At 43.9% G+C, this 24987-nt stretch overlaps 3 protein-coding genes across 5 annotated transcripts in view; 1 reads left to right on the plus strand and 2 right to left on the minus strand.

Moving 5' to 3' along the window:
• Positions 1-13972, plus strand: part of RANBP9 (RAN binding protein 9) — a 37534-nt gene extending 23562 nt beyond the window's left edge. Inside the window, exons 6-14 of the mRNA XM_052697791.1 lie at positions 2378-2562; positions 3308-3420; positions 4733-4841; positions 6195-6385; positions 7945-8092; positions 9840-9961; positions 11917-12068; positions 12514-12625; positions 12997-13972. Coding sequence (XP_052553751.1) covers positions 2378-2562; positions 3308-3420; positions 4733-4841; positions 6195-6385; positions 7945-8092; positions 9840-9961; positions 11917-12068; positions 12514-12625; positions 12997-13127 — 1263 coding nt within the window. The 3' untranslated portion in view covers positions 13128-13972. The remainder of the gene's footprint in view (positions 1-2377; positions 2563-3307; positions 3421-4732; positions 4842-6194; positions 6386-7944; positions 8093-9839; positions 9962-11916; positions 12069-12513; positions 12626-12996) is intronic.
• Positions 13973-14333: 361 nt separating this feature from the next.
• Positions 14334-17478, minus strand: NOL7 (nucleolar protein 7). Of its 2 annotated transcripts, XM_052697850.1 has the most exons (9): positions 17276-17478; positions 17122-17182; positions 16985-17043; positions 16854-16885; positions 16385-16469; positions 15875-15996; positions 15722-15799; positions 14642-14750; positions 14334-14546 (listed from the first exon to the last, which is right to left on the minus strand). In XM_052697850.1, exons 1-8 carry the CDS (start codon positions 17428-17430, stop codon positions 14677-14679), a joined length of 666 nt encoding a protein of 221 aa, XP_052553810.1. In that variant the 5' UTR covers positions 17431-17478; the 3' UTR covers positions 14334-14546; positions 14642-14676. The 2 variants fall into 2 exon arrangements, with proteins under 2 accessions (XP_052553810.1, XP_052553809.1); XM_052697849.1 differs by having other exon boundaries at positions 14334-14750.
• Positions 17479-17601: 123 nt separating this feature from the next.
• On the minus strand, positions 17602-24531 carry SIRT5 (sirtuin 5). 2 transcript variants are annotated; one of them, XM_052697815.1, is made up of 9 exons: positions 24410-24531; positions 24141-24205; positions 22300-22433; positions 21218-21443; positions 19963-20050; positions 19287-19340; positions 18336-18459; positions 17878-17993; positions 17602-17740 (listed from the first exon to the last, which is right to left on the minus strand). In XM_052697815.1, the coding sequence occupies exons 3-9, from the start codon at positions 22429-22431 to the stop codon at positions 17665-17667; spliced, it is 816 nt and encodes a 271-aa protein (XP_052553775.1). In that variant the 5' UTR covers positions 22432-22433; positions 24141-24205; positions 24410-24531; the 3' UTR covers positions 17602-17664. The 2 variants fall into 2 exon arrangements, with proteins under 2 accessions (XP_052553775.1, XP_052553776.1); XM_052697816.1 differs by having other exon boundaries at positions 24071-24205; positions 24410-24519.
• Between the last annotated feature and the right edge of the window lie 456 nt (positions 24532-24987).

Genomic DNA, 24987 nt, shown 5'->3' on the forward strand with positions numbered 1-24987 from the left:
TTCAGACAACTTTCTACGTGTTACATAAACCAATGTTTAGATTTAACTTGCATTTAGCTTGTATTCCTCAGAAACCCACCGAAAATCCTCTTCACTGATTTAAAATCAGATCCTTTCACCTTTTAAATGATGAGTTCTTAATTGAAGCAAAAAGTTTTCTGTTTTTACACCGAACCTCACAGGGTTTTTGCTATTCAGGTATTCAGTGTTCAAGCGATTCTAGTGAACTTCCACCAGAATGTTGTGTAGGAATGAATGGTACATACAATTATTTACTTTGTACTTGATTTGACAGAGCCAGGCCTTATGTAAAGATCAGTGCTTCATGAAACACCAGCACTGTGCATATGTGTACAGCTGTGTTACCATATGTGGAAAGGCTGGGTACTTAAGACATTGTCAGTGTAACTCATGCTTGATGCTTAGCTTTCAAAAACATTACAAATTTGCTTCATAAGATCAAACATTAAAATGTTTTGTTTTGTTTTTTTTGAGGAAGTTGCAGGTACTTGAAGTCTTCTATCTTTTTGGTTAATTAAATTGTATTTCCTTAAGATCACTATAAATGCGTTCCCTATGCTATTGGTACAGGCATGATACTGCACTTACTTTGCTTTTCTCATCCAGTTATTTCTGATTCAGTCTGGTTAGGGCACAGAGTGTAATGGTTCCATCTGGCCAACTGCTCTGTTAGCTATGGCCATAGGAGGTGGGGAGGAAAAATGAAGCAGGTGGCACAGGGTTGGGTGCTTCACGAAGGAAGCTGCTGCTGTCCTGGATCTGTGGGATGCTAGCAGGAGTACTTGCTATGATACCAGCACAGGAAAACTGACATCTTCACCTAAAGTTTGAAGCTGGACCCCTTCGCATTAGAGCTGATTGCTTTCATTGCATCAGAAGCTTTAAGACTTGTGCTTTGTTGCTTAGTGTAGGTTAGATAACATTATAAACAAGGCTAATTTAGAAAGCCAGAGTAGAGAAGAAGCAAGAGAGGCTTTGGAATGGTTTTAACAATCAGGGTATTTTTCTTTTAGTTTCACTGGGCTTCAGGTTCTTAGTGGCCTATCTGGTGATAACTTTGTACTCATGACTGCCATTCATTCAGTACACAGTTCTGTAGACCAGCATACCATTATACCATAACACCATTGATTGTGGTGTAAGTAGGATATGGATATATCAAACATAAAGCCAAAAGCTAACTGCCTGCCATACCATTTCTGAGATGCTAAGAAAGTTAATCTCAACCCACAGACTTTACTTTTCTCGTATTTGGCATATTTCAAGTTTGCATTGAGACTTAATCTCTAACCAGAAAATAAAACTGAGGCAACAATGAGTGCTTTAAAGTTTTTTTTAGATACAAGTTCAGGAATTCGTGAGACCCCCAATGCGCTGTTGCTGTTCTTTTTAGGCATTGCACTTGGATTTGAGGTTAATGAGTCCTCTATCCTGTCAGTTCTTACCATTAAAATTCAGTGATGTTTCTAAGCATTTCACTCCAAAAGGAAAATGGCCCACTTTGTAAGTTTAATTTTTATTCTCTTTTAAAAGAAATTTTAATCTTGGTCTTGGAAAATCATTTAAAAATTGGTACTTAATATTTTGTGAAATTCAAACCGAAAGTTGTAAACTTTAGCACAGTTTTAAAAAGTGCCTTTTCTGACTGGAAAGAGAATGATCACTAAGCCTTACTTAATCATAGAATCATAGAATTGCTCAGGTTGGAAAAGACCTTAAAGATCATCCAGTCCAACCACAACCTAACCATCCTACCCTCACTCTAACAACCCTCTGCTAAATCAGGTCCCTGAGCACCACATCCAAATGGTTTTTAAGCACATCCAGGGATGGTGACTCAACCACCTCCCTGGGCAGCCTATTGCAGTGCTTAACAACCCTTGCTGTAAAGGAGTATTTCCTGATACCCAACCTAAACTTGTCCTGGCACAACTTAAGGCCATTTCCCCTTGTCCTGTCACCAGAGAGAGCAGAACCAACCTCACTGTGCTGTAAGCACCTTTCAGATATTGGAAGAGAACAATAAGGTCTCCCCTCAGCCTCCTTTTCCCCAGACTAAACAGCCCGAGTTCTTTCAGTCTCTCCTCATAGGGCATATTCTCCAGCCCCTTCGCAAGCCTTGTTACTTATTTCAAAATAAAGAATGGTGACCATTGGGAATAAAACTCATCTGTCATTGTATTGCTGAATTGGTAGAAGTTGCTTCAAATGCTGGATGTATGATCCAGGGGTATTTGCTTTTTCACACTACTAGTGACATTGAAGTTATTACAGAGTTCTGTTGTTTCTTTTTTTTTTGGGGGGGGGTGGGGAATTAGGTATAAGAGGAGAAAACTAATTAAAAAATTTCTTGCAGCCAAACTTGTACCCTACGGTAGGACTGCAGACACCAGGAGAAGTTGTGGATGCTAATTTTGGACAACACCCATTCGTATTTGATATTGAAGACTATATGCGAGAATGGAGAACCAAAATTCAAGCACAGATTGACAGGTTTCCAATAGGAGATCGGGAAGGAGAATGGCAAACAATGATTCAGAAGTAAGACTTTGAATATTGTTCACTTTAAAAAAAAAAAAAAAAGTTAATCTGATGATTTCAGAGGTCTTTAGGATGCCGTGCCTGATGTCTTATTCAAAAACCTGTGAATATGTATATGAATTATATGTGAATATATGTGAATTAAGCACATGAATTAAGCAGATGCTTTTCGAGGGAGATTTCTCTGTCATTACTTAAACAAGAATTTGTAATAAGTGTAAATCTTCTGATTTGACCTATCCAGTTTGGGTTGGTGTGTTTTGGAAAAATTGCCACAAGCACAATGGTCAGCTATAATACTTGAGCAACTGGAAATGTTCCTTAGCCTTTGGCATGCCAGTGTAGCTTGTGGCTCCTCTGTGTGTGAAGTGCAAAAATGGTGGCTTTGGCTTTGCATTAATTTCCTGGTGAAAATGCAAACTGAATCACTTCAGTCTGTGTCATGAGTAATAAAGAAGCTCGAGTCGCAGACTGTATTATGATTGGTCAAACTTTGGATCACAATTTTATTAAAAGTCATTGTAATGTAATTATTTTTGCTGGCTTAGTACTGTGTTTGGAGATGATACTGAATCTTAACTGAATTACTTTAGTCTGACTTGGACAGAAGTTTCTGAACTTCAAATAGAAGTCTTTGATTCGGTCACTATTTTTTTTCCAGAAACAGAAGCTTTACATTCAAGGAGTTCTCGGTTGCACATCTAGTTAATAAATGTTTCTGGGTTTTATTTTTGTTTATTTTTAGAATGGTGTCATCTTACTTAGTTCACCATGGATACTGTGCAACAGCAGAGGCATTCGCCAGGTCCACAGACCAGACTGTGCTAGAAGAATTAGCTTCCATTAAAAATAGACAAAGTAAGGCTGGAAAGCACATTACATCTTCTTTTCCTTTTCCCTTCTCCCTTAAATGGATACTGCATAGATCTTTCTCTTAAAGATTGTTGTAGAATATTCTTTCAGCACTGTTTCATAGTACAGTTCTTTACTTTCCTGTAAAGCTGTGCATATATGAACAGCTGGCTAAGATGAACTGCACTAATACTCCTGGAGCTTGTTTGATGTAGCAGGATGTGGTAAATTACCTGTTGTCCTTAGCTTGAATGGAAAATTGTGATCTGTCTTAAACAAACGTGTGTAATGTCTGTAAACTAGTGCTTGTGACTGACCCCTATCTCTCACAAACAGGAATATAAGGCTGTTGATAAAAGTTTAAACTTTTCTCTCAGTGATAAAGGTTAGAGTTTAGAAAGTGCTTTGAGTTAAAGCAAATGTCAATTTTTTTTTCCAGTTTACAGTTAAGGGAGAGAGGAGAAGGGGAACTAATAGCTTCTCACTTGCTTTGGCTGTGCTGTTTGGCAGCCTGATGAAAACAGTGCCTTCCCCCATTCATTTTGATCCCTGCTGTATGAACACAAGCATTTGTGTGACTGCATGACACAGCACATGGGGAAACTGCTTTGGTGGAAGAATAGCTTGTCTGTTGGATTGTTTTTCATTAGGATCAATTTCTCAGTTGGTGGTTAGAGCTGTGAGGCTGTTTGAGGCTTGTGCCAGGTTACAGCAGCAGAAGCATTAACTAAAGCTGCCAAGTCTGCCGTGGAAAGATTGAGTTATCTGTAACCTGGTTTTAAGCATGTGTTGCAGGTGAGAGACGCTAATTTTTTTGGCTGAAATGGAACCATTGGGAGTGTGGGAAGTAATTTGGACATTCTTGGGGGATGGTAGTTTGGTATGTGCTTGTATACAAGGGTATGAAACTGAGAAATATGATGTCTCCAATCTTAGTCTAGCTCTAAATGAGCAGTCCTTGTTCAAAACAGTTACACACTGACCATAAAAGTATTTACTTAGTACTTGTTTAGATAGCTGTAGGTAGAGTCTGACTCTTCACTCTGCCTATTGAACTTTTTAAGGAAGCATGATTTTTCTTTAAGCTTTTTTTCCTTTCTAATGAACAGCCCTGTTGATGAATGGTTGCAGTGTCTTGTAATAACTAATTTACGTGTATTAATCCATTAGCTGTCGTTTTAACTGTTGTTTTTGGTGAACAGAAATTCAGAAACTGATTTTGGCAGGATGAATGGAGAACCCATTGAAACAACGTAACAGCTGTATCCAAGTTTACTAGAAAAAAATCCTAATCTCTTATTTGTTTTTTGGTGAACAGGAATTCAGAAATTGGTTTTAGCAGGAAGAATGGGAGAAGCCATTGAAACAACACAACAGTTGTATCCAAGTTTACTAGAAAGAAATCCTAATCTCTTATTTGCATTAAAGTGAGTCTTCAAATTATACAGATGTGTGTTTATAGATGACACAATTACCTTCTGAGAAAAGACAATTAAAGTTTTCACAGAAACTTAAAGTTAAGCAGCATTTTTTAGAAAATGTGTAGTTTTTTTTCTTTATGCTGTATTTATTTGCTACGTGTTAAACTAGGTTTTGTCATCAAGGTCTGGTTTTGCAGCGTAGTTCACGTCTTGCTGTAGACTTGTCCTCTAGAACTAAGTTTCTGTACTTTTAAAAATGAATTTTAATCGGATTCAGTGTCAAGTAAAACTTAAAATGTAACTGATAGTGTCACATACAAGAGGGTTAAGAGTCTGGTGGCATGAGTTGGTCTGTTCCTCCAAATGGCTGACTGACATTAAGCACCTCTTTGATGAGTTGTTGCACTCCTTGTCACTGAACTGCAAACCTCTCTGGACAGTGAAAATTCACTAATCCCCAAGAGTCCTTGTAGCTTCGTGGGCATGCAGTATTCACCTTCATTCTGGCATTTCTACTTGCCAGCTGTGCTGAACCTCCAAAATTGCTTATCATGTCACGACATTAGAATGTGGGAAAAAATCTGCTTATATAAAAACAAAGCACTGGAATTTTTACACTCGGTTAATTTCCTTGAAATGTTTGAAGTCTGTCGCACTCGAGTGCTGAACAGAATTCGTGTGATAGTACTGCAGACTTATCACAGAATGTGATTTGATGAAAGACCTCACTCTAACATCAACTGTATGTTACCTTTTTCTCAATCTGTCTTGCTAAATTTTGCCTGCTCCATTAAGATTACCTAAGCCTAAAGCATTAAGCAGTAGCTCTAAACTTCATCAAAACCCATAGTAAAATCTCCTTACTTAAAATTGACAAAGAGTAACCACCTCTAAAAGGAAGGTTTGTATGTGAGTTTGCTTACTAAACTGTTTTCCGGTGTAAATGTTTCATGTTAAAGAAGTTATCATTTAATCCTTACTGTTCCAGGCAGTCAAAGTGTGTTTGTATTATCTTTGAGAGAAATAACAGGCATGACAACAGAATTATGTATCCTGAAGAAACACGCTTGCCCCTGCCAATAAAACAAAACAAAAAATACATCTTAGTGCTCTAAACTTTGAGGACTTATTGCCAGAGTTTATCCTCAAAGATAACGTTCCTGTTCTTCTCCCTCATAAACTTCATAGTTTCCTATTTTGGCCGAATACTCTGTTTGCTGATGATTGGATTAGTGACATCCAGCATTTTGTTGAGTCAGACTGTTTTAAAGTGCATTTAACACTAAAATCACTGATATCATTGGTAAATTGAAGTGTCTGAATTGTTTTACGAGCTTAACTTCTTTGTCTTTTGTTTAGGGTGCGCCAGTTCATAGAGATGGTGAATGGTACAGACAGCGAAGTGCGGTGTTTGGGAGGCCACAGTCCAAAATCTCAGGATAGTTACCCTGTTAGCCCACGGTCTTTTAGTAGCCCTAGCATGAGCCCCAGCCATGGAATGAATATTCACAATTTGGCAACAGGCAAAGGGAGCAGCACACACTTTTCTGGTAAGTTGATGTAGAGGATATAGCAAATCTGTAAAGCTTTCTTCTATGGCTTTGAGTACTGGGAGAAGTCACAAGCAATGAACCTGTGGATAGACTGTTTTTGTTGGGGCTGAGGCTTTTTGCACTGAAGTAGAGATTGAACAGTCAAAGTCTGTTATTCCCAGTCACTACAGGAACTGTATTTATGAAATGAAATCTTAAGAAATCATTGCTTCTGTGAGGTATGGAGTTTTGACGTGAAATTTCTGTTGTCATTTTGATGCTAATCCATGATTTAGGAAAGGTGCCTGAAATCCAATAGGTGATCTGTGTTGTTCATGGAATAGTAGGAAATATTAGGAGCTGGCTGGCCAAGCTAGGTTAAACAAACAAACAAACTGCTGGCAGCCACATTGCAGTCTGCACAGCTGAGACTGTTCTGAAAGCACCTGTAGTGGTGGCAGAGCTTCAGTGGGAGACGAAGATGGTCAGGGCTGCCCCATGCCAATGGAGAGATCCCTGCACAGGGATGGGACATGTTAAAATGGTACTTGAGCATGCCATCTCTGAAGCCAGTTCTGCTTTGGTAGCTTGTGAAGGCTGTCAGTTTTCAGTTCTGTTTCTTCCTTAAATCTGAACTGGCCCCTGGCATCCAGAATACCAGCTGCTGCTTCAGGCGTTTTAGTCTTGTTATGCTCAGAGCTGCTGTTGTTTCCTCGGGTTCTCGTTGTGGTGTATTGTAGAAAGCACCTCTAACTTGCTTATTTTGAAAGCAGAGGCACTACTTAATGAGCAGGCAGGTAAAATGGTGTTGTGAACACTGAGATTTGAGATTTGGAATAGCAGAAAGTGGCAGTGGGGTGGGGGGAGGAGGTGATTGGGGTTTTTTGTTTTGATTTTTTTAAATAATGAATCCTTCCTATGACCTGTTTCTGTGTTAGATGATGTTTGGGAGCTCCTACGTTTGTGCTTGATAGAACTGCCAATTACATGTTTGCTTCCAATGGCAGTTTATTGATTATGTTTTAGAGGGGTCAGAAGAAGTTTTAGCCAGATGTCATCATTTCACAGCATGGTATAATTTTATTTAGCAAAGCACAGTATTAGCAATTAAAATAATTATATAGGAAAGCAGCAGGGTTGTGTTTATGTAGCAGCATGGAAAACATTTCAATACTGAATTTTACTGTGTTTCCAAAGATAATTATGTGATAAAAGAATTAGAATGATACACGTCTGTTTTCATTCTTAATTATTACAGTGGCCTAAACATTCTTGCTTCTTTCAGAAATGTTTATAAATGATTGTGTTGATTCAGTTTTATGTCTTACTCATGTATATGTGCAACTGAAAAGATCTTCCCATCTGTGTGCTAGTATTTCTTAATGTTTTCATTTCTGCAGTGTAGAAACCTTAATGGTACAAATACTTGAAGCCTGGAAGCTGCCTTTCTAGGATTATTTGTTTGACAAATGTAGTATTTTGTGACTGGGAGCAATTAAGCTATTTTTGTTTCACTTGTAAATTGGTATCTACAAAGTTCTTTGTAATTAATTACAACTATAAAAACTTTCTTTCAGGGTTTGAAAGTAGTTGCAGTAATGGAGTAATATCAAATAAAGGGCATCAATCTTACTGTCACAGTAAGCATACAGCCACCAGCTTGAATGTACCAGAGCTTAACAACATAAATGTATCAAGATCTCAGCAGGTTAACAGCTATTCCAGGTGAGTGAACTTGGATACTTCCAACATACATTAACACTTGTGCTGTCTACATTGTTTTTATTACAGAGAAAAGTTCTCAGTGGAATTTTTTTTCTTTCAAGAACAGTTACAGGATTTATTGGAGGGTGTTGGAGGGAAGGGAGAAATAACTGCTTCTGTTTGTGATTGCTCGAGTCTGCTCTGGTTTTAACTTCTCCAGCTCAAGAGTCTGGTTGTTTTTTTCCTGTTCAGTTAAAGAAATGCAATGAAGAAAAATAAATTATCTTGCTGACAGCTATTTATGGTCAATTTAGAAATTGTTTAGGGAAGATTACATAGCTCGCTTGTAATTTTAATTTACACCACTGACATTAGTTTAAGAGCTCTTGTTTGGAAGGTAGTAGCTCAATACACCCTACTCCTAAGAATGTTCCCCTGTATTGATCGAATGGGATAGGAAATGGTGTAGGCAACAAAAAGTTGTCTGCATACTTTCATTTTGTGCATTATCTACTGGCCGAACACAATTGAGGTACATCTGGAACATGGATACTCTTCCATTGCACACATAACAGGAATTGTTTGCCTACCTTCCATTGCTGTCACCTGTAGAAAGAGCGAAAACGATGCATGAATCTGGGCATAAATACTGAGCTTTGTAGACTAACACAAATGCAGCATAACTTGATTCAGTTTGAAATCCATAAGTACTTTGTTGCGTTGTCCAAAATGCATTCCCCAAAGCATCAACTAAGATACTCCGATGTATGTGACAACAAAAACATAGCACGGTTAGATTGCGGTGACAGTAGCAGAAAGTAAGAGTAACAATTTTCCCTGTTTGCATTTGTGTCAGTGATCACCCTGCAGAACGACTTGGCAGAGTTCAGTGTTGAAATTTCTCACAGGACAAAGACAGTTCCTTTATTGTAGAGTTGCCCAGCTAAGGAGATCTTTCGATCATCTTCGGAGGAAGCTGAATGTGTTTTGGTTCTATTGGCAGCAAGCTTTTAAAGCTCTAAATCTTTTTGGTCTTGTGAAAGGTTTTAGATTGTGACAAAATAGTTATACCCTATTCTATTCCAAAGCTTGTACTATCAGGAAAGGTCAGTCTCCAGAGCCACCATGGCAACCATGGCACCTAAAAGTGTCTTTGTGACTGCTGTGAGCAAAGCGTGTTGCAGAGTTGAATTTACCTCTGACTCTATCAGTGTCTTGGTGTTCTTGGTAATTGCTCTGGGCTTTTCTTCCTTTTCCCTGAAATTCCACTGAGAGTAAATGGGAGATTGAGGCTTTTTTGTGAATATAATTTACCTAAATGTCAGGCCTATTTTGAGAGTGTCATATTTACTTAGCTGTGCTTTGAAAAAGAAGGGGACGGGGGGAAGCAGAACTAAGGTGTTTCTTCAGTGCATATTCTCTGCCTCTTTCTATGTTCAGATACATAAGCAAGGTAAGGTCATCTTGCTGTCCCTTCAGAAAGTGTTACGATACTGACACCTGAATACTGGTGGACACATCTTGTGTTTTCAATCTGAAAATGGTGTTTTCCTGAATGCTAATGTTGGGAGAGCCTTAATATTTCCTGCTGCTGCTCTGGTATTTCTGGTTGCTATGGAAAAAACCTGTGGTCCACCTTGGTAATACATAAAAGCAGTATTTCCTCAGGCAGGATGAGCATCTGTGAGGTGTTGTGCTGAAACTGCAGAGGGCTTAACCCAAAGCATTTAAGTATGAATAAAACTTGTGTTTCTTACTCTCATTTCAGCAATGATGTAGACATGGAAACAGATCACTACTCCAATGGGGTTGCTGAGACTTCATCCAATGGCTTCCTAAATGGTAGTTCTAAACATGATCACGAAATGGAAGAATGTGACACAGAAATGGGTCTGCAGTGATATTTCTTACATTTTTATTAAGTGATGGCAACAAGGTTATGTTTTTACTTGCAATGCTTCCCAACTTGAAAATTAAGGATATTAGCTGAAACCTTAATTTCTGTTGTTGTTGTTCTGCTATGATGTGTACATCTCATAACTGTAGCCAGTCTGTTGGCAGTGTGGGAGCAGGGGGAAGGGGTGACTTGTGGATAGGCAAACTAGTACTGGTTTCTAAGGAAATACTCTTGAGAAGATGTTCTTTAGCCTGCTTTATATTGTCATGCCTGTTGTTGTTGCTGGCAAATGAACATTTAAGTGCCTTCTGACAACACAGCTTAAAAAGATGCCATTTACTCTGGCAGTTATGGCACACACTGTCCCTGTCCATTAGTGCAGAAAGCACACAGGCTACAGTCTGGCTGTGGTTATTACTGCCATTTGCATCTTGAGAAACAGAAGAGACCAGCCCAGCCACTTGTGCTCTTGCAGAACTGTTTTCTCAAGCAATCAATTTACACAGATACCAATTAATACGTGATTCACATGAAGTATGAAGCTCAGGACATCACTGGTAAACTTCCAAAATGCAGTATTGCTAGCAGATACCTACAAAAGCTCCACGGTTCCAAGGGCAAGTGCAGTTGCTGACCATGCAGCTTTGCTGGTGGATACTGCATAACTGTTCAAAAGCAAATAGAACTTTGTTTGGGCCACGAATAGGAGGGATGTTCTATCTCATAGATCGTTTCCCTACATTACAGTGGTAACATGGCCCTGTTTCTATAACAGGAAAACCAAAAAACTTCTTTATTCTCTTGCAGCCCTGTCCACAGAGGCTGTGACAGATGCAAAGTGGCTGCACGGGGAGCAGAGTGCTTACTTTCCAATGCTGGCCTTTTCCCTGCCTTCAGGCCACAAACAGCACTGCTTGAAGACTTGGGGGTGCTTCTTTTCTAAAAAGAGACGTGGCTCCTCAGGCTGCTTTGTTGGCATCGTGCAGTTTGAGAAGTTTGCTGCAGCTTTTTGAAGCATTTACATATTCTCTTTAGTGCTTTGTGTGACATACAAAATAGGCAGATCTTACAGAGCTGACACTCTTCTGAGGAAAAAAGTGTACTGTTGATTTTATTTTTAAAACAGTGTTTGAAATTGTGGTGGAAGATATATCACTACATAGCAATGCTGAGATGGGAAGGATGAATGGCTTTGTGATCTGTACATCAAGATCTGGTTTAAAAACTTGATGAAGAATAGCAAGGAAAGGATGAATTCTTTAGCTGGAATGTGTGGCTGTAAATTTAAGAAAGGCAACGCTTTCACAGAAGCTAAAGGGTGTTTTGCTACCAAAAAATTGCATTAGTACCTGCTTAAAACTAAGTAGTGTTTTGGAATACTGTACAAAATAGCAAAGAAGGCAGTTGTAGCATTCCACTTGATGACAAAATAAGCCTGAAAGCCAGTATGTTCTGCAAGGACTGTGTACATTCATAACAGTAGCATTAAAGCCACTGGAGGATTTCTGGGAAGTTTTGGTTCTGTTGTGTAGTGCTTGTGTGTTTTTCACTCCGATTTAGTGGTTCAGGATCTGGCATATCTTTCTGAGTGCAGTGCTGAAGAGTTAATAAGATAGCTAGAAATGCATGGTTGTTTTTTTGTTTTTTTTTTTAATTGGTGTTATAAAATTTTAGGGTACAACTCAGTTGGTAATCTAGTAAGTTAAAATAAACCACTGCAGCATTGAGAGCACAGGCAGGCAGCCTTTGCAGCTGGCTGAATCCCCTTAAGTTAACGTTAAGGACCTGTTTAACAGCAGCATAGGTGTGCACTGTGCTGGGATTTGTGGCCCTCCATGCTTCCCTCCTGAGAAGGCAGATGATTAAAGTGAAATCAGTGCATTCCCCAGATCCATAGGTTTTAATTTTCGCTCTGGTGGTGGTGATGATGACGATATCGTTTTTGCAGAAGTAGATTCAAGTCAGTTAAGGCGTCAACTGTGTGGTGGGAGCCAAGCAGCTATTGAAAGAATGATCCATTTTGGAAGAGAATTGCAAGCAATGAGTGAACAACTAAGAAGAGAATGTGGCAAAAACACAGCAAATAAGAAAATGCTCAAGGTATGCTTTGTCTTGGAATTGCTGCTAAGGTGAACAACTGCACTGCCCACTTCTCACAGCATGCTGCATAACAACGTTTTGCTTAAACTTCTGTGATTTCACTGTGGTTTCTTTTGGTCTGAGTGTATTCCAGTCAACTGTGGTGTGGTACCATCTCCTGTCTTGTCTAAGTAGCACATTCATGGAGAAAACAACTTCATATTGTAAAACAGTTAAAAGCAGAGATGAATTTAGTGTGTCCCCTTATCTCACTTCTAACCATGCTTGGACACTGGAATCATAGGTACTATTTCTAGCAAGAATTGGTAGAGGCCAGAAACATGCTCTGTGTGCAGGTAGTTGGCTGTGTTTTGAGACTGCTCTGAGTCATGAGTCAAAATGTGTTAAGAAAAGGTGCAGGTTTTCACTGGTGTAATGCAGCTGTGATGTAATAATCTTCCTGCAGGATGCGTTCAGTTTACTTGCATATTCAGATCCGTGGAGCAGCCCTGTTGGAAATCAGCTTGACCCAATTCAGAGAGAACCTGTGTGCTCTGTACTCAATAGTGCAATACTAGGTAAGACTTGGTGGGTTCTGCACTTTCAGGGAAGCAGGGTAGCACACTGCTGCTCACTGTACGCTGTTTGCTGGGTCTAGCATTGAGGTGGCTGAGTGATGAACAAAGCTTACTGCTATTGAATGCCCTGTGAGCAGAAGGGAGTTTGGGGGTGCGTAGATGCACTGCTCACTCGTTTTTATTAGTTCAAAGCAAAAGTGGCTTGCTCAGTAATAGAGCTGTGCAGAGAATTTTAAAGTGTGCCTGTGTTGTTCCTGCTGTTTTGCCATGAGAGTAAGCTTTGGAAGGAAGGATGTGGATTTTGAGTTTTCTAGTACAAGAAAACAATGAAACCAAGTGAGATGTTTTAACTGCTGCTGTTAATCTTCCAGAGACTCACAATCTGCCAAAGCAACCACCGCTTGCCCTGGCAATGGGACAAGCATCACAGTGTCTGGGATTGATGGCTCGATCGGGAATTGGATCCTGTGCTTTTGCCACAGTGGAAGACTACCTACACTAGCTATGCATTTGAAGATCTGTGAAATGGTGTGGTGTATTCACTATGGAAAGTAGACCAGCTCTGCTGACTGGAATTTGGAATTTTAATTATGTACTAAGGACAAGTCTGTCGCTTTATGTTGCTTCCTAGTTTACAGCATGATGCAAACGATTTCTAACTTAGTGTTAGAGAATTTCCATCTTTAAACCTCTTAGACAACTAAGAGTGGAAAATATCACCGATAATGTCAGACATCCAAATTGACAAATACAAATCCTCTCAACGATTGTCTAAAACAAACCAAAAATCCTGCTGCCTTGTGGTGGGACAGAAGAGCAGAAACGTGGACGTATCAGCACATGGGTGATGTATGTGTCAAGCAGGATGACTTGCCAATGGCCACCCCCATTGTTACATAGTTCAATCAATGTAATTTGCAAAATGCATAAACACCTGATGGTTTGGATATAGTGTTGATGGGAAGAAATGATATTTTTTAATGTGTACTGTAAAACTTGAATTACTCAGGAGCTGAGTGAATATGTTTGTTGCTACTTACAATCCCAACCTGTTGATCTTAGTAGTTTTTGTTTTAACATGGTCTTTTCAACTTTGTTTCCTTGTTTAACTACAGACAGCTTCTGTTGTGTAGACTCACCAGTTTAACTGTTGTATTATAACAGTATTACATGTCAACACAGTGTGGTTATGACCTATTTATATAAAAACCAAATATTTAGTCAATTTACAGTCTTAATTTAATCTTTGTACACCTTGCATTTTTAAAAGTGCTTAAATAGTACTATATTGCAATAAAATGTAGTGATACCATAATTAACCAGTCATTAAAAACTTACTTCTACATACGTGGTAGCATGGGCTTGTATGCTACATTTTCTTTGTTCTAGTTTTATCCTAGAACGGTGCTTCACTGCTGGACCCTACGATACCACCTCCCTTGTCAGAGCTGCTGAAAATTAAAGGGTGTGTTCTTACCATGAGCTAGCACTGCTAAGTCAAGGCAGCAAGTTGAACACTCCCTGAAGGTAGGGGGAAAAGAAAGAATAAATTACACTCCTCGAAAGTAATCAAGCCTGGCTAGAAGCGGCCCTGCTGTGTGAAGTGATGTAAGGACTCTAATACTAGCCTACAGCCTCTCCCAGGTGATGTGGGTACCGAAAAGGCAGGAATAATAGATGGTTTTAGGAAGCACAGCATCCACAAGAGTAAGTATGAAATCATTCATCTTTATTCTTTGCAGTTGAGCTGCCTCGTGGAACAAAGTCCAGCTCTGTGAGAGGAGCTTATAAGAGCCCCTGGAGGATATGCCATCATGACTGTGACCAGCAGTGTGTCAGCTTCCCTAACAACTTCTGCCAGGGGAGGTAAGAATGCAGAGGGCAACCAGGACTGTTTTGTGAAACTGTCCATTGCCTGAAGCTGAAAGAGAGGAGTAATGGTGGAGAAGGGGGTGGAGGGTATATGGCACCTGTTCACCTGTTACGTGTAAGTGAGGAGAAATTAACTCTCAGTACATGTCCACTGATTGCATCTTCTGAAAAAGCTGTCTTCAAAGTGTACTTGTCACCTTTCTTGCCACCCAGTATTTTGTGAACTTTGTTGCTCTTTGCTTTTTTTCTAGCCCTTAAACAAAACAAAACCAGTAAGCCTATAAGCATGTTCTTAGCTCAGCTGTGTGACTAGCAGCAATTCATTCCATTACTGCAGCATTTCAAGCTTGGGCAGAAGCACAAAAGGGAAAGCTGGTAACTTCCTCTTAGTCATGTTTCATAGAGAACAGAAGGCTTCCACTGGCACATGCTGGTGCCACTGGCCAGCCTCCTGCAGGATGGGGTGCAGTAGTGCTTTCACTTTTAAAGCACAAGTGGAAAAAGCAAATTGATATCTACTCTTTTTTGACCATAGAATCAAGCTAGTTTAGAAGGGGGCGAGGTTTCCATCCACGAGCTCAGGCTGCCCAGGATCCCATCCAACCTGGCCTTGAACATGTCCAGAGATGGGCAGCCACAGGTTTGAGCAGCCTGTGCCAGTGCCTCACCACAGCGAGCAAATAATTATTTAGTCTAAACTTAACCTTTTCTTAGGACAAGGGAGAATGGCTTTTAACTATCACTACAATGGGATACCAGACCTATGATCCACACAGAATCATTCTGTGGCTGAGCGGCAGCGTACGGCTAGAACTGATGTTAAGTCTGTTTTTGTTCATTTTTTAACATCACTTTTTAACAGAGCAAAGGTACAACTTCCCTCTGCTTTAAGATCTTACAAAGATCAGAAGTGACTTTGGCAGCTCAGGCCATAAGCCTTATAATGGTTAGTTTAGGCAGTGAACACAGCTCTGGACCAAGATACTGTTTGTAACTGTATAAAAAATGAGCTAACAAGTCATTCCATATTCTCCCCAGCAAGTATTCACTATGCATCCTGCTCTGCTCCCTTGCTACATGTTCTTCCCCTGAGTAAAATACAAACTAAAGCCCTGTAACATATAGAAAAGCATTAGAATTGAAAAAAGAACCCTAAAATTAAACACTAATTTAGGCATATAAGCATGGAGTAGCGGCAACTGCATTTTTTTTTCTCTTACTTACCCCAAGATTTGTCCACAAACTGAACTGCAGCTTTTTTAACTGAGTCTTTCTTGTTTGCAATGGAAAAAAATTCATTTGCTGTAATGAGATGAATATTAATTATGAAGATTGATACAGACAAATCCAGATGCAGATCTAAGGAAAACTGCCTACCACTTGTGCGGTTGGTGCCGGGGCCGTAGAGCTGACTGTGTATGAAGTCTTTTGCTGTTTGTTGGTGGAGGCCTGTTAAGTTCTCATCTTTCAAGTGCACAGCAATATAGTTTCCTTTTGACCTAGTTAGAAATGTAAATCCATGGCAAAGGTACAGAACACAACACAATGTGTGTAGTTAATATTTTGATACTTGAGCTGTCAGTACTGGTTTGATGATCAGCCAAGAGCTGAAGCAGCTTGCTTCAGCAAGCTTGTAGTCGGAGTCACAAACTCCTCTTAGATGAGACTAGTGCTACTTTCCCATACGCAATCATTGTGATGAGGGCAGAAGCACAGTGAAGAAGACTTAAGTCACACACACTTGTTTCAATTAGAGCAAGAGCAGGGCTAGCATCAAGTGAAAAACAGATCCTGGAGATCCAGCTGCAGGCTGCCTCCCTCAACCTCAGGCTGGAGGAAACAGCGCTGCAGCGCTGAACTGATGCCCCGCATCTGCTCCTGCTGTACCTGGTGCCTCCTGCTTTGCCTTTCTTGACCTGTCCTGGGATGCGGTCTTCGCTCTGTTTTGCAGACCCCCCTTCAGGGCGTTTATCTAAGGAAAATTCAACAGAAGAAAAATATCCCAAAAACACAATCTAGAACTGTAAGTAAGAGGAACAGAAATGAAGCAACACAAGCTGTGAACGAGCATCCATCTTTTAAGTCCAGAAGGCACTTTCTAGCTGCTCTGATTGGTAAAAACTAGCAGTGCTGCTCTCCAGGGAGGGCTGTTGAAGAGGAAGGCTAAATCTTAGGGGAGCCCTCCAAAAAGTAACAGTGCTTTGCTGTTCCTTGCCATCAGGCCCAAATCGATGGGATTCAACACAGGACAAAAAATCAGTGCAATAGAACAGCCGTGCACTGCTGGAAATGGGGGGGTACCGTCCCACCTGTATTCTCTGCTAACTGAGCTATGGAAATGAAGCCTTCCGAGTACCTGGTGCAGCTGCGGGGCTCGGCTCTTCTGCTCTGCGAGGGAAGGGAAAAGCACGTTGCAGCCACAGCCCGGCTTTGCACAGCCAAGGGCCCCCAAAAAGCCACCGGTGGCCCCCTGCCTTCCATCCTCACCGAGCAAGCGGCGCGGCGGCCAGCTCCTGCAGCAGGGCCTCGGGCAGCAGCTTCCTTCTCTACGGAGAAACGGCGGTGAGGTCGCGGGGCCCGGCCTCTGCCGGGCATCGCGGAGGGCTGCGGGGCGACCGCGGTACCTTCTGCTCCGTGAACAGCTCCTGCCGCCGCCGCCGCTTCTCCTTCAGCAGCTCCCGGTGCCTGCGGGGGGGAGGGGGAGGAAGGGGGCGGGAGCCGCCGTGAGCGCAGCGCCGGGTGAGAGGGGGAGCGGAAAGGGGAGAGGGGACGCCGTACCTCCGAGCCGCCTCCCCCACCAGCTTCCTCTCGGCCTCGGCCTCCGCTCTCGCCGTGCCGAACGACAGCTCCTCGGGGGCCTCGTCATCCTCGGACGAGAGCGGCGCGGCGGCCGGGCCCGCGGGGACCGCCGCCTCCTCCTGCCGCCTCACCATGGCCACGCTCCTCAACCGGCCTCAGCGCGACCCGGAAGCGCTCCGCTAACTTCCGGAACCCGCCCGCCAACTTCCGGAAACGCTCCGCCGGCTTCCGGCCTCGCCCCCTAATCGCCCAGCTGTTCGCGACCACCGCCCCCAGTCCTGGCAGTCAGACGCGGACACGGGAGCGGCCGGCTGCAGGCTTTATTGGCGCGATCGGGGCCCGCCGCCTCGCCCCGCCCCCGCCCCGCTTCAGGCGATGATCTCGGACTCGTGCCGGGCCAGCGCAGGCGGCAGCGTGGTCCCGCAGGGGCCCTGGAAGTGGAACCTGGAAGGAGAGACCGTGTGAAGGGCGGGGAGAGGAAGGGGAAGAAATGGAGGGGGAGGTTCGCTTTTCTCTAGGCAGCGCAACCGCTCAGAACAGGACGGTGAAGATGGAGGGGTCAGACTGCAGAGCGGCCTTACCTGAACCTGTCTGTAGCAGGAGTGGCTTCCATGTTGAATTCCGCCACCGGCACTCCTCTGGAGGACACCTGAGGGGCGAACATGGCAGCAGGGTACACCACGGAGGAGGTTCCCACCTGCAAAGCCAGCAGCATAGGGTAAAGCAGGTAAAGACCTGACGGAAAGGAAAATACATCCAGAGCTGCGTTTTGTGTCGCTGTGGAGGGAGGGGGCATGCATCAGAATTTTGTCTGCTGCAATCTAAAGAAGCCTGTTTGCATTTCTGGGATCTTTTTTGGTTTTGTTTTTGTTTACATTTTTGTGGTTATAAACGACAAAATACAGGAGAAGAAGACAAAACATCCAATTGTATCGGTCAGTGATGCAGAACATACATGGCAAGCAAATAAATAACCCCACAGAAACAGCTCCTGACGATGCCGACCCGCCATCCCACAAAGCAACACAAACGTCCTCACCACCAAGCAGAGGTCGCATAGTTCGAGTTCCTTCTCCACCTCTGTGAGAACATCTGGATCCAGGGCTTCACCAAACCACACAACGTGGGGACGAAGAAGGCCGTAACAGCCATCTTCCTCACACCTATTGAAAAATTGCAGAGGGACAACGTTGTATTTCTGACATGAACACCTCCACCTGCACAGTGCCACAGCAGCTCTCATTTAGGATTGGACACGGCTTCCTTCTTTCTTTCACTGCTCACATTCACAGCGCTCCTCCTGCTCTCCTGAGCACAGGTTGTTGAACAGTCATTCAATTCAGAATCTTAACTGCTGTGTCTTAATTCCTGAAATGCATCCAAGAACTTGATATGTGCTATGATTTTCACTGACTTCAACAGACACAGTCTAGCAGGTTTTTAAGAAGAAAGTGGCCGGGGCAGAAGCATCACAGCAGCCCCACAGCAGCCTCATTTCCTTAGGAACAAGATAAAAAAAAGCAGTAGCTCCTTGTACCTGCAGCTAGCCAAGCTAAAGCTTTAGCCACTACAAAAAGCACCCTGGCTTATTTAGAGCCTGCAGGAAACTTCTCCATGGCTGCACACCAGCACCCTATCACATGCTGACCAACAGTAGAAAAGCAGAGCAGTAGAAAAGTAACAGCTTACTGTGCAGTAGTTTCATAATGCAATTCTACTGCTCACTACCAAACCCACAAACTGTAGCATGTTTTGAGTTTGATGCTCAAGTACACAAACATGCAGTTCCTTTAGCACTGTGATAAACTTGTACACGCTCCTACTGTCTGGTGCCTCCCAAGCACTAAGTTTAGATATGAACTCTGTTCCCAGGTGTTCTTCCTGTTGAATGTGTATGTGTCCTTCCAAAACTACAGGAACAGTCATGAAAGAATTGAGATAGATGAAATGCTAAAAAGCTAGCAGCAAAAAAAAAGAAGTGGATACGTACTGAGGAAGTTCTTCAACTGGAATTGTGGCATCTTCTGTTTCCGGATCTGGAGCCCTGAATTTACAAAATTGAAACACATATTCAAACATACAGATGAAGTGCATTTTACAGATGGCCAAAAACTTCGTATTTTCTCCAGTCAAGAATCTTTCCAACTTCAGTCAACTCTACTAAAGCCCCCCCCTTAGCACACACAGGGCAGGCAGGCTTCTATACAGTATTATGCCAGAGCTAAGCAACAGCAATTAGCTTGTCAAAGTCCAACAAAGACACAATGAGTATTTACGAAGCTATATAAAGATCTGGGATTAAAACTTTTAAGTATTAAGCACATGCCTGTCCTCCCCTTTTTTTTTTCTTCCTTCAACAATGCAAGGAAATAAAAAGAAAGATAACTAGAATGAGGCCAAAGGGCTCTTCTGCAACTTGAAAAGAAATCCTGAAAACTGATTTTCCTGCATTTCAAGACTTGTAATGAGAGTCTCACTGATGAGTTGAAGCACAAGAGCAACGTGGTGCTCATGAGATTCAGAACAGAAGAACCCAAGACCTGAATATTATGAAAGAAAAATGAGGTGCTTGGCTAGAACTGCTGTGTGCTCCTGTAACAGCTCCTTTCCTACTGAAGAGCAGACTGAGCAGAACATACTGGGAGTTTGCAAGGAGATGGATTTACCCTTTCCCAGCCAACGCCGGGCAGATCGGACTCTTGTAATTCGCAGTCACATTTCCACAGTTGGTGCATCGAGTTTTAAATAAGCTTCCTGGAAAGCAGAAAGAGGAAACGTTATGGATCAAGTAATTGCTCTAGGGCACGGCTGTACAAGCAAATGGTTATGTTTATAAAGACAGCTTTTATTTGACTTGTGGGTTGACAGCTACATGAACACAAATTGGGTATTGAAACCTGCCATCATTACGGTTGAGATGTTATTTACAGAGTGCATCCACACGCTTGTTTAGCAACCAAACACAGCCAGGGTCAGAGTAAAGCACAGCACAAGCAGAGCCAGAAGCACCTTTACCTAAACGGCAACAGAGAACAGCAGCAGCTGTGCCTCTGAGCTATGCTTTACGACCTCCTACCTTATGACATAATTAATACGCAGCCTCATAGCAGTTATTTCAGAGGAAAAGTCACTAAAAGTATTAGCAAATGAGATCATTTCTGCTTGTGGTTAGCCCTGCTTTGTTTTATGCAAGCTCCCCGACCGTAGGACGCACATCTCTGCACTTCCACAGAGCTGATACCATGCGCTGTGGAGATGTCCAACAGTTCAAATTGTTTGGATTTTGTGAAGAATGGAACTATACCCACGGCTTTATCACTGCATCCACAACTGCTAAACAACTTGTGTCATGATCACAAATTAGTGGCCCCTGTGTAGCGCTCCTCTGGCACCTTGTTGGAGAGCAGGAGGGAATGCCATGAACTATAGGGAATGGGAGAGAAGTGCCACAGAGCATGGAAGAGAAGTGGAAGCATCACGTGTTTCTAGATCCTCTTTCCTCCTGTACTGAGGGGCTGCCATGGGTGGGACCACAAAGGAAAGGCCAGGACATGACAAATGGAAAGCATCAGGCTGGAAAGACCTCTCTTGCCCACATGCCTTTTGTTTGTGGCAGTAGCAGTGTGATGCTGTCACACTGCTGAAACCCTGAATTCCACTCATTCAAATGGCAAAACTGAGCAGGTGGGAATGGAGAACCAACTCCTATGCGCTGTCCACTACGTGCTGTCCAGATGACAAATAAAAGGAGGCTATGAAGTGTCCAAAACATCTTCCAAAAGGGAACAGGGTGACAGTGTAAATAACCTCCTGTGAGTGATTATCACTTTTAAGACAAGTTTCATTTGTTCTGCCTATCGTCCTGCTCTCTCCTCTCCCCAGTTTTGCTGTCCAGCAGCAGACAGGGAAGCAGATCCTTACCATGAATCTCCAGGAGGTGCTTTGTGCCCGCCTTCCTGTGCAGTTCATCGATATTCTGGGTGATGACCACCACGCTCCTGCCTTGCTTTCTCAGCCGCTTTTCACACTCAGCAATGGCGATGTGTGCAGCGTTGGGATGTTTGCTCAGCATGACCTCGCGGCGGTAATGATAGAATTCCCACACGCGAGAAGGGTTGCGTGCAAACGCCCCGGGAGTGGCCAACTCCTGAAAGAGATGCAACGCTTCATTCTGCTGATGGAAGTGAAAGAGAACCCCTTTTTCAGGTGAGGGCCAACAGCACGCTGCCAGTCTGACAACAGGGTAACCAGAAGTAGATTATTACAGCCAGATGCAGCTGACAGGAACACAGCTCAGAAGCCCATCTCTTATGAGGATGACAACTCAAAATAGCTTGTGGAATGAAGAGATAGCTTGTAACCAGTAGAAGTTCAGTGCAGTACAAAGGAAGATGAGATGTTTCAATGCACGCAATTTTTACCATTCAGGACTCCTTTACAGAGCAGCCATAAAACTCAGCAGTGCGTGGATTTTCCCTTCGCTAGCAGTTTCTTATGTGACTTAGTTTAACTGTAATGCTAACCAAATTACAGTCCCTGTCAAAACCAAAGCCTAACGTCACCATCCTCAAGAACAACAAAAACAAAGAGAGCAGACAGGGCTGCGGTGTTTGGGTAAGAGTTACTGATGGTGACCTTGAAATGTGCAGTACCAGAGTCTCAAGGCACCTGCACTACAGTATTTTATTGCTCGCTACTGCACCACTGTACCTCAGAAGTCAGGATTAAAAGAAAACCAGGTTCTATCTTTGCAACAGTCCTTTATTATTTTTGTAACATTTTCCTAAGAGTTTAAACCAGGAAAGGCCTCGGGAGATACAAACACAGCGAGGGTGTCCAAAGAGGAGCGAGCAGTTGGGTGACCAGGCAGCAGAGCGGCACAGCAGACAGAGCTGTCTGCATACACATCAGCTTTCTAAAGGAGCTGATCAACCCAACAACAGAAAACTCTCACACACACATCCCTGGCTGACAGAAGAGCACAGCAGTGCCATGGTACGTACCTGTGCTTGCCACTTTCTCCAAAAACCTCCGGCCCCTCTGAAGGTAGGAACGCCGCTCTCGGCGCTCACACCGGCTCCGGTAATGATGGCGATATGCTTTGCTTTGGCAAACACTTCTCGGAAATCAGCCATGTCTGTTTGTGGGAAGAAAAGATGAGTGAGCACTTTCATGATGAAAGGTGAACTGCTCAAACAGTTGCATTCTTACATAAGATTCCATACAATGCTGAAAGGGCATTTGCATGCGCCCAGAACTGGCTTCCCTGCCTTTCACATACACCCACCATGACTTTAATTTCAGAGTACTTTGTTTTTTTTTTTTCCCCTCCTGTTTCTGTATGTTGGAATTTGAAGGGCAGTTCTTGGAGACTTTCAAAAATAACGTATGAGCAAACCCAGTAGGACAACACATATTCAACTATGGGTATATGCAATATTTTGAATACATGATGCCTTAAACTAAAACTGTAGTTAGATGCTACCACGATAGCAATGCCACCACCATTCAGGAATAGGTTGCTTCCTCCCTGTAAGAATCAAAATGAGATTATAAAGGAACCTCTTTACCTCAGATATTAATTTTAAAGCAACATATTTTAGAATCACAGAATGGCAGAGGTAAGAAGGGACCTCTGGGGAACATCAGGTCTAAGGCTCCTCAAAGCAGGGGAAAACTCAAGGGTGCCCAAGCTTGTGTCCAGGCAGTTTTTGGAGATCTCCAAAGAGGAGATCCCACAGCCCCTGGGCAGCAAGTGCCAGCACCCCATCACTTGCACAGCACAGAATTGCTGCTTGGTGTTGAGGGGAAATCTGCTGTGCTCCAGTTTGTGCTCACTGACTCATCGTGGTGCTGGGCACCTCTGAAAAAAGCCCAGCTGTGATTTATCACTCCAAACCAGAGGCATATATACACTAGTAAGAAACCCTTGAGCCTCCTCTCCTGCAGGCTGCACAGCCCCAAGCCCTCTCAGCCCCTCCCTATACATCAATCACTCCCAGCTCCTTATCACTTCTGTGACCAGACCCACCCCAGCAGGTCCTGTGGTGGGGAGCCTGAAGCTGAACCCAAGTCCCCAGGTGTGCATCACCAGCGCTGGGCAGAGGGAAGGACCACAACCGCCTGCCTCCGCCTGCTGGAAGCGCTCTGCCTGGTGCAGCCCAGGGGGCCGTTGACCCTCTTCAGGAGGGCCCATCCCTGGCTGCTGGTTACCCAGCTGTCCGCCAGAAGAATGCTCAGGGCTTTTCCTGCAGAGCTGCTTTGCGGCAGGTCGGCCCCTGTGTGCCCTGGTGCCAGGGGTTATTTCAAGTTAAGGCACATCTTCAGGCTTAAAATTAAATATACGCATACATGTCTGCTGGACTAAATAAGGGTTCATCTTACTTAATATGCAGCTCCCGAACTACCACAAATGCTTGAGGTCCCCCATAATTCTTGCACAAACAAAGCAGGATGAGCGTTATTGCTCCTCAGAAGCATGAAGAGGAAATGCAGCTAACTAGCTGCGTAAATTATCTGCATAATCTGCATAAATTGTAAGTACTAAAACCACGTCGGCAGGCAACCACAGAGACAGCAGCTACTCTCGGAACCACACGGTGAAGAGGCACAGCAGATAGGTTTTAACAGCTAAGAGACAAGTCAGCGTCACGCTCGCTCTTCCAATCGTTTTGAACAACACTGGGGATTGCGCCCATTCCACGAACTACTCTGAGTTTCCAACCCAGCTTAACCACCGCCCGGCAGACTAAAGCGAACAAACGCGTATCTCACTCGAACTGGGCCGAGCCATTTCCCAGCAGAAGCTGAGTTTCTTGGAAGCAGCTTTGGGGGCACCGTGCACCTGGGCGAGCAGCCTCCGGGCGGCACGCCGAGCGAGACTCATCAGCGGCGCTTCGACGCCTCGTCCTGAGGAGACACACGGGAAACGAGCGGATCGCCGAGCGAACGGAACGCACCGCTCGCAGCTCCCCGACGGAGCTCATTTCTGCCGGGAGCGGCCCCGAGCCGCCGGGCCGGGCTGCAGCCGCCGGAAGGAACCGCGAGCGGAAAGCAGCGCGGCGCTCTCGCCAGCTGGGCCCGGCCCCGCTCCCGGCCCTGCCGCGTACCCACCTGAGGGCAGGCGGTGCGCGGGCCGCTCTTCCGCACCTCCGAGCCCTGCCGTGCGCCGCCGCACGTCCCCGGCCCGCCTTCAGCCCCGCCTCCCCTGCGCGGCTGTTCCTTTGCAGCGGCAGGGGGCGGCGCGGCTCCTGGCTGAACGCCGCTGCGCTGCTCGGCTTCACTGTGTGGCGGAGCAGCCGGCTGCAGCCGCAGGGCCGGCAGGACGGGGCGCTGTCTGAGCGCGGGGCACCTCGTCCGCGAGTGAAGCCCCCGCACTTAGTTTTACTCGGACATAGAATCATAGAATGGCCTGGGTTGAAATGTTCATCCAGTTCCAACCCCCTGCTGTGTGCAGGGTCACCAACCAGCAGACCAGGCTGCCCAGAGCCACATCCAGCCTGGCCTTGAATGCCTGCAGGGATGGGGCATCCACAGCCTCCTTGGGCAACCTGTGCCAGTGCCTCACCACCCTGTGTGTGAAAAACTTCCTCCTGATATCTAACCTAAACCTCCCCTGTCTCAGTTTAAAACCCCTTGTCCTATCACTGTCCAAGCCACGCAACATCCATGCACAAACAGCACTCCGACCG

Source organism: Tympanuchus pallidicinctus, unplaced genomic scaffold (assembly GCF_026119805.1).
Source record: "Tympanuchus pallidicinctus isolate F22 unplaced genomic scaffold, pur_lepc_1.0 scaffold31, whole genome shotgun sequence".
NCBI lineage: Eukaryota > Metazoa > Chordata > Aves > Galliformes > Phasianidae > Tympanuchus > Tympanuchus pallidicinctus.

Excerpts from the sequence above, each read along its gene's own strand:
- SIRT5 (XM_052697816.1), bottom strand. The coding sequence starts at position 24,182 with ATGAGTCTCGCTCGGCGTGCCGCCCGGAGGCTGCTCGCCCAGGTGCAC. Across the intron at positions 18,460-19,286 it reads CCAGTTGAAGAACTTCCTCA|GTGTGAGGAAGATGGCTGTT; the intron begins GTACGTATCCAC and ends ATTTTTCAATAG. Across the intron at positions 17,741-17,877 it reads CCTGCTACAGACAGGTTCAG|GTTCCACTTCCAGGGCCCCT; the intron begins GTAAGGCCGCTC and ends CTCTCCTTCCAG.
- NOL7 (XM_052697850.1), bottom strand. The coding sequence starts at position 17,430 with ATGGTGAGGCGGCAGGAGGAGGCGGCGGTCCCCGCGGGCCCGGCCGCC. Across the intron at positions 15,800-15,874 it reads CGGCACCAACCGCACAAGTG|CAAATGAATTTTTTTCCATT; the intron begins GTAGGCAGTTTT and ends ATCTCATTACAG. Across the intron at positions 14,751-15,721 it reads GTTTGTGGACAAATCTTGGG|GGCTAGAAAAAAAGCAAAGA; the intron begins GTAAGTAAGAGA and ends GTTTTGTTTAAG.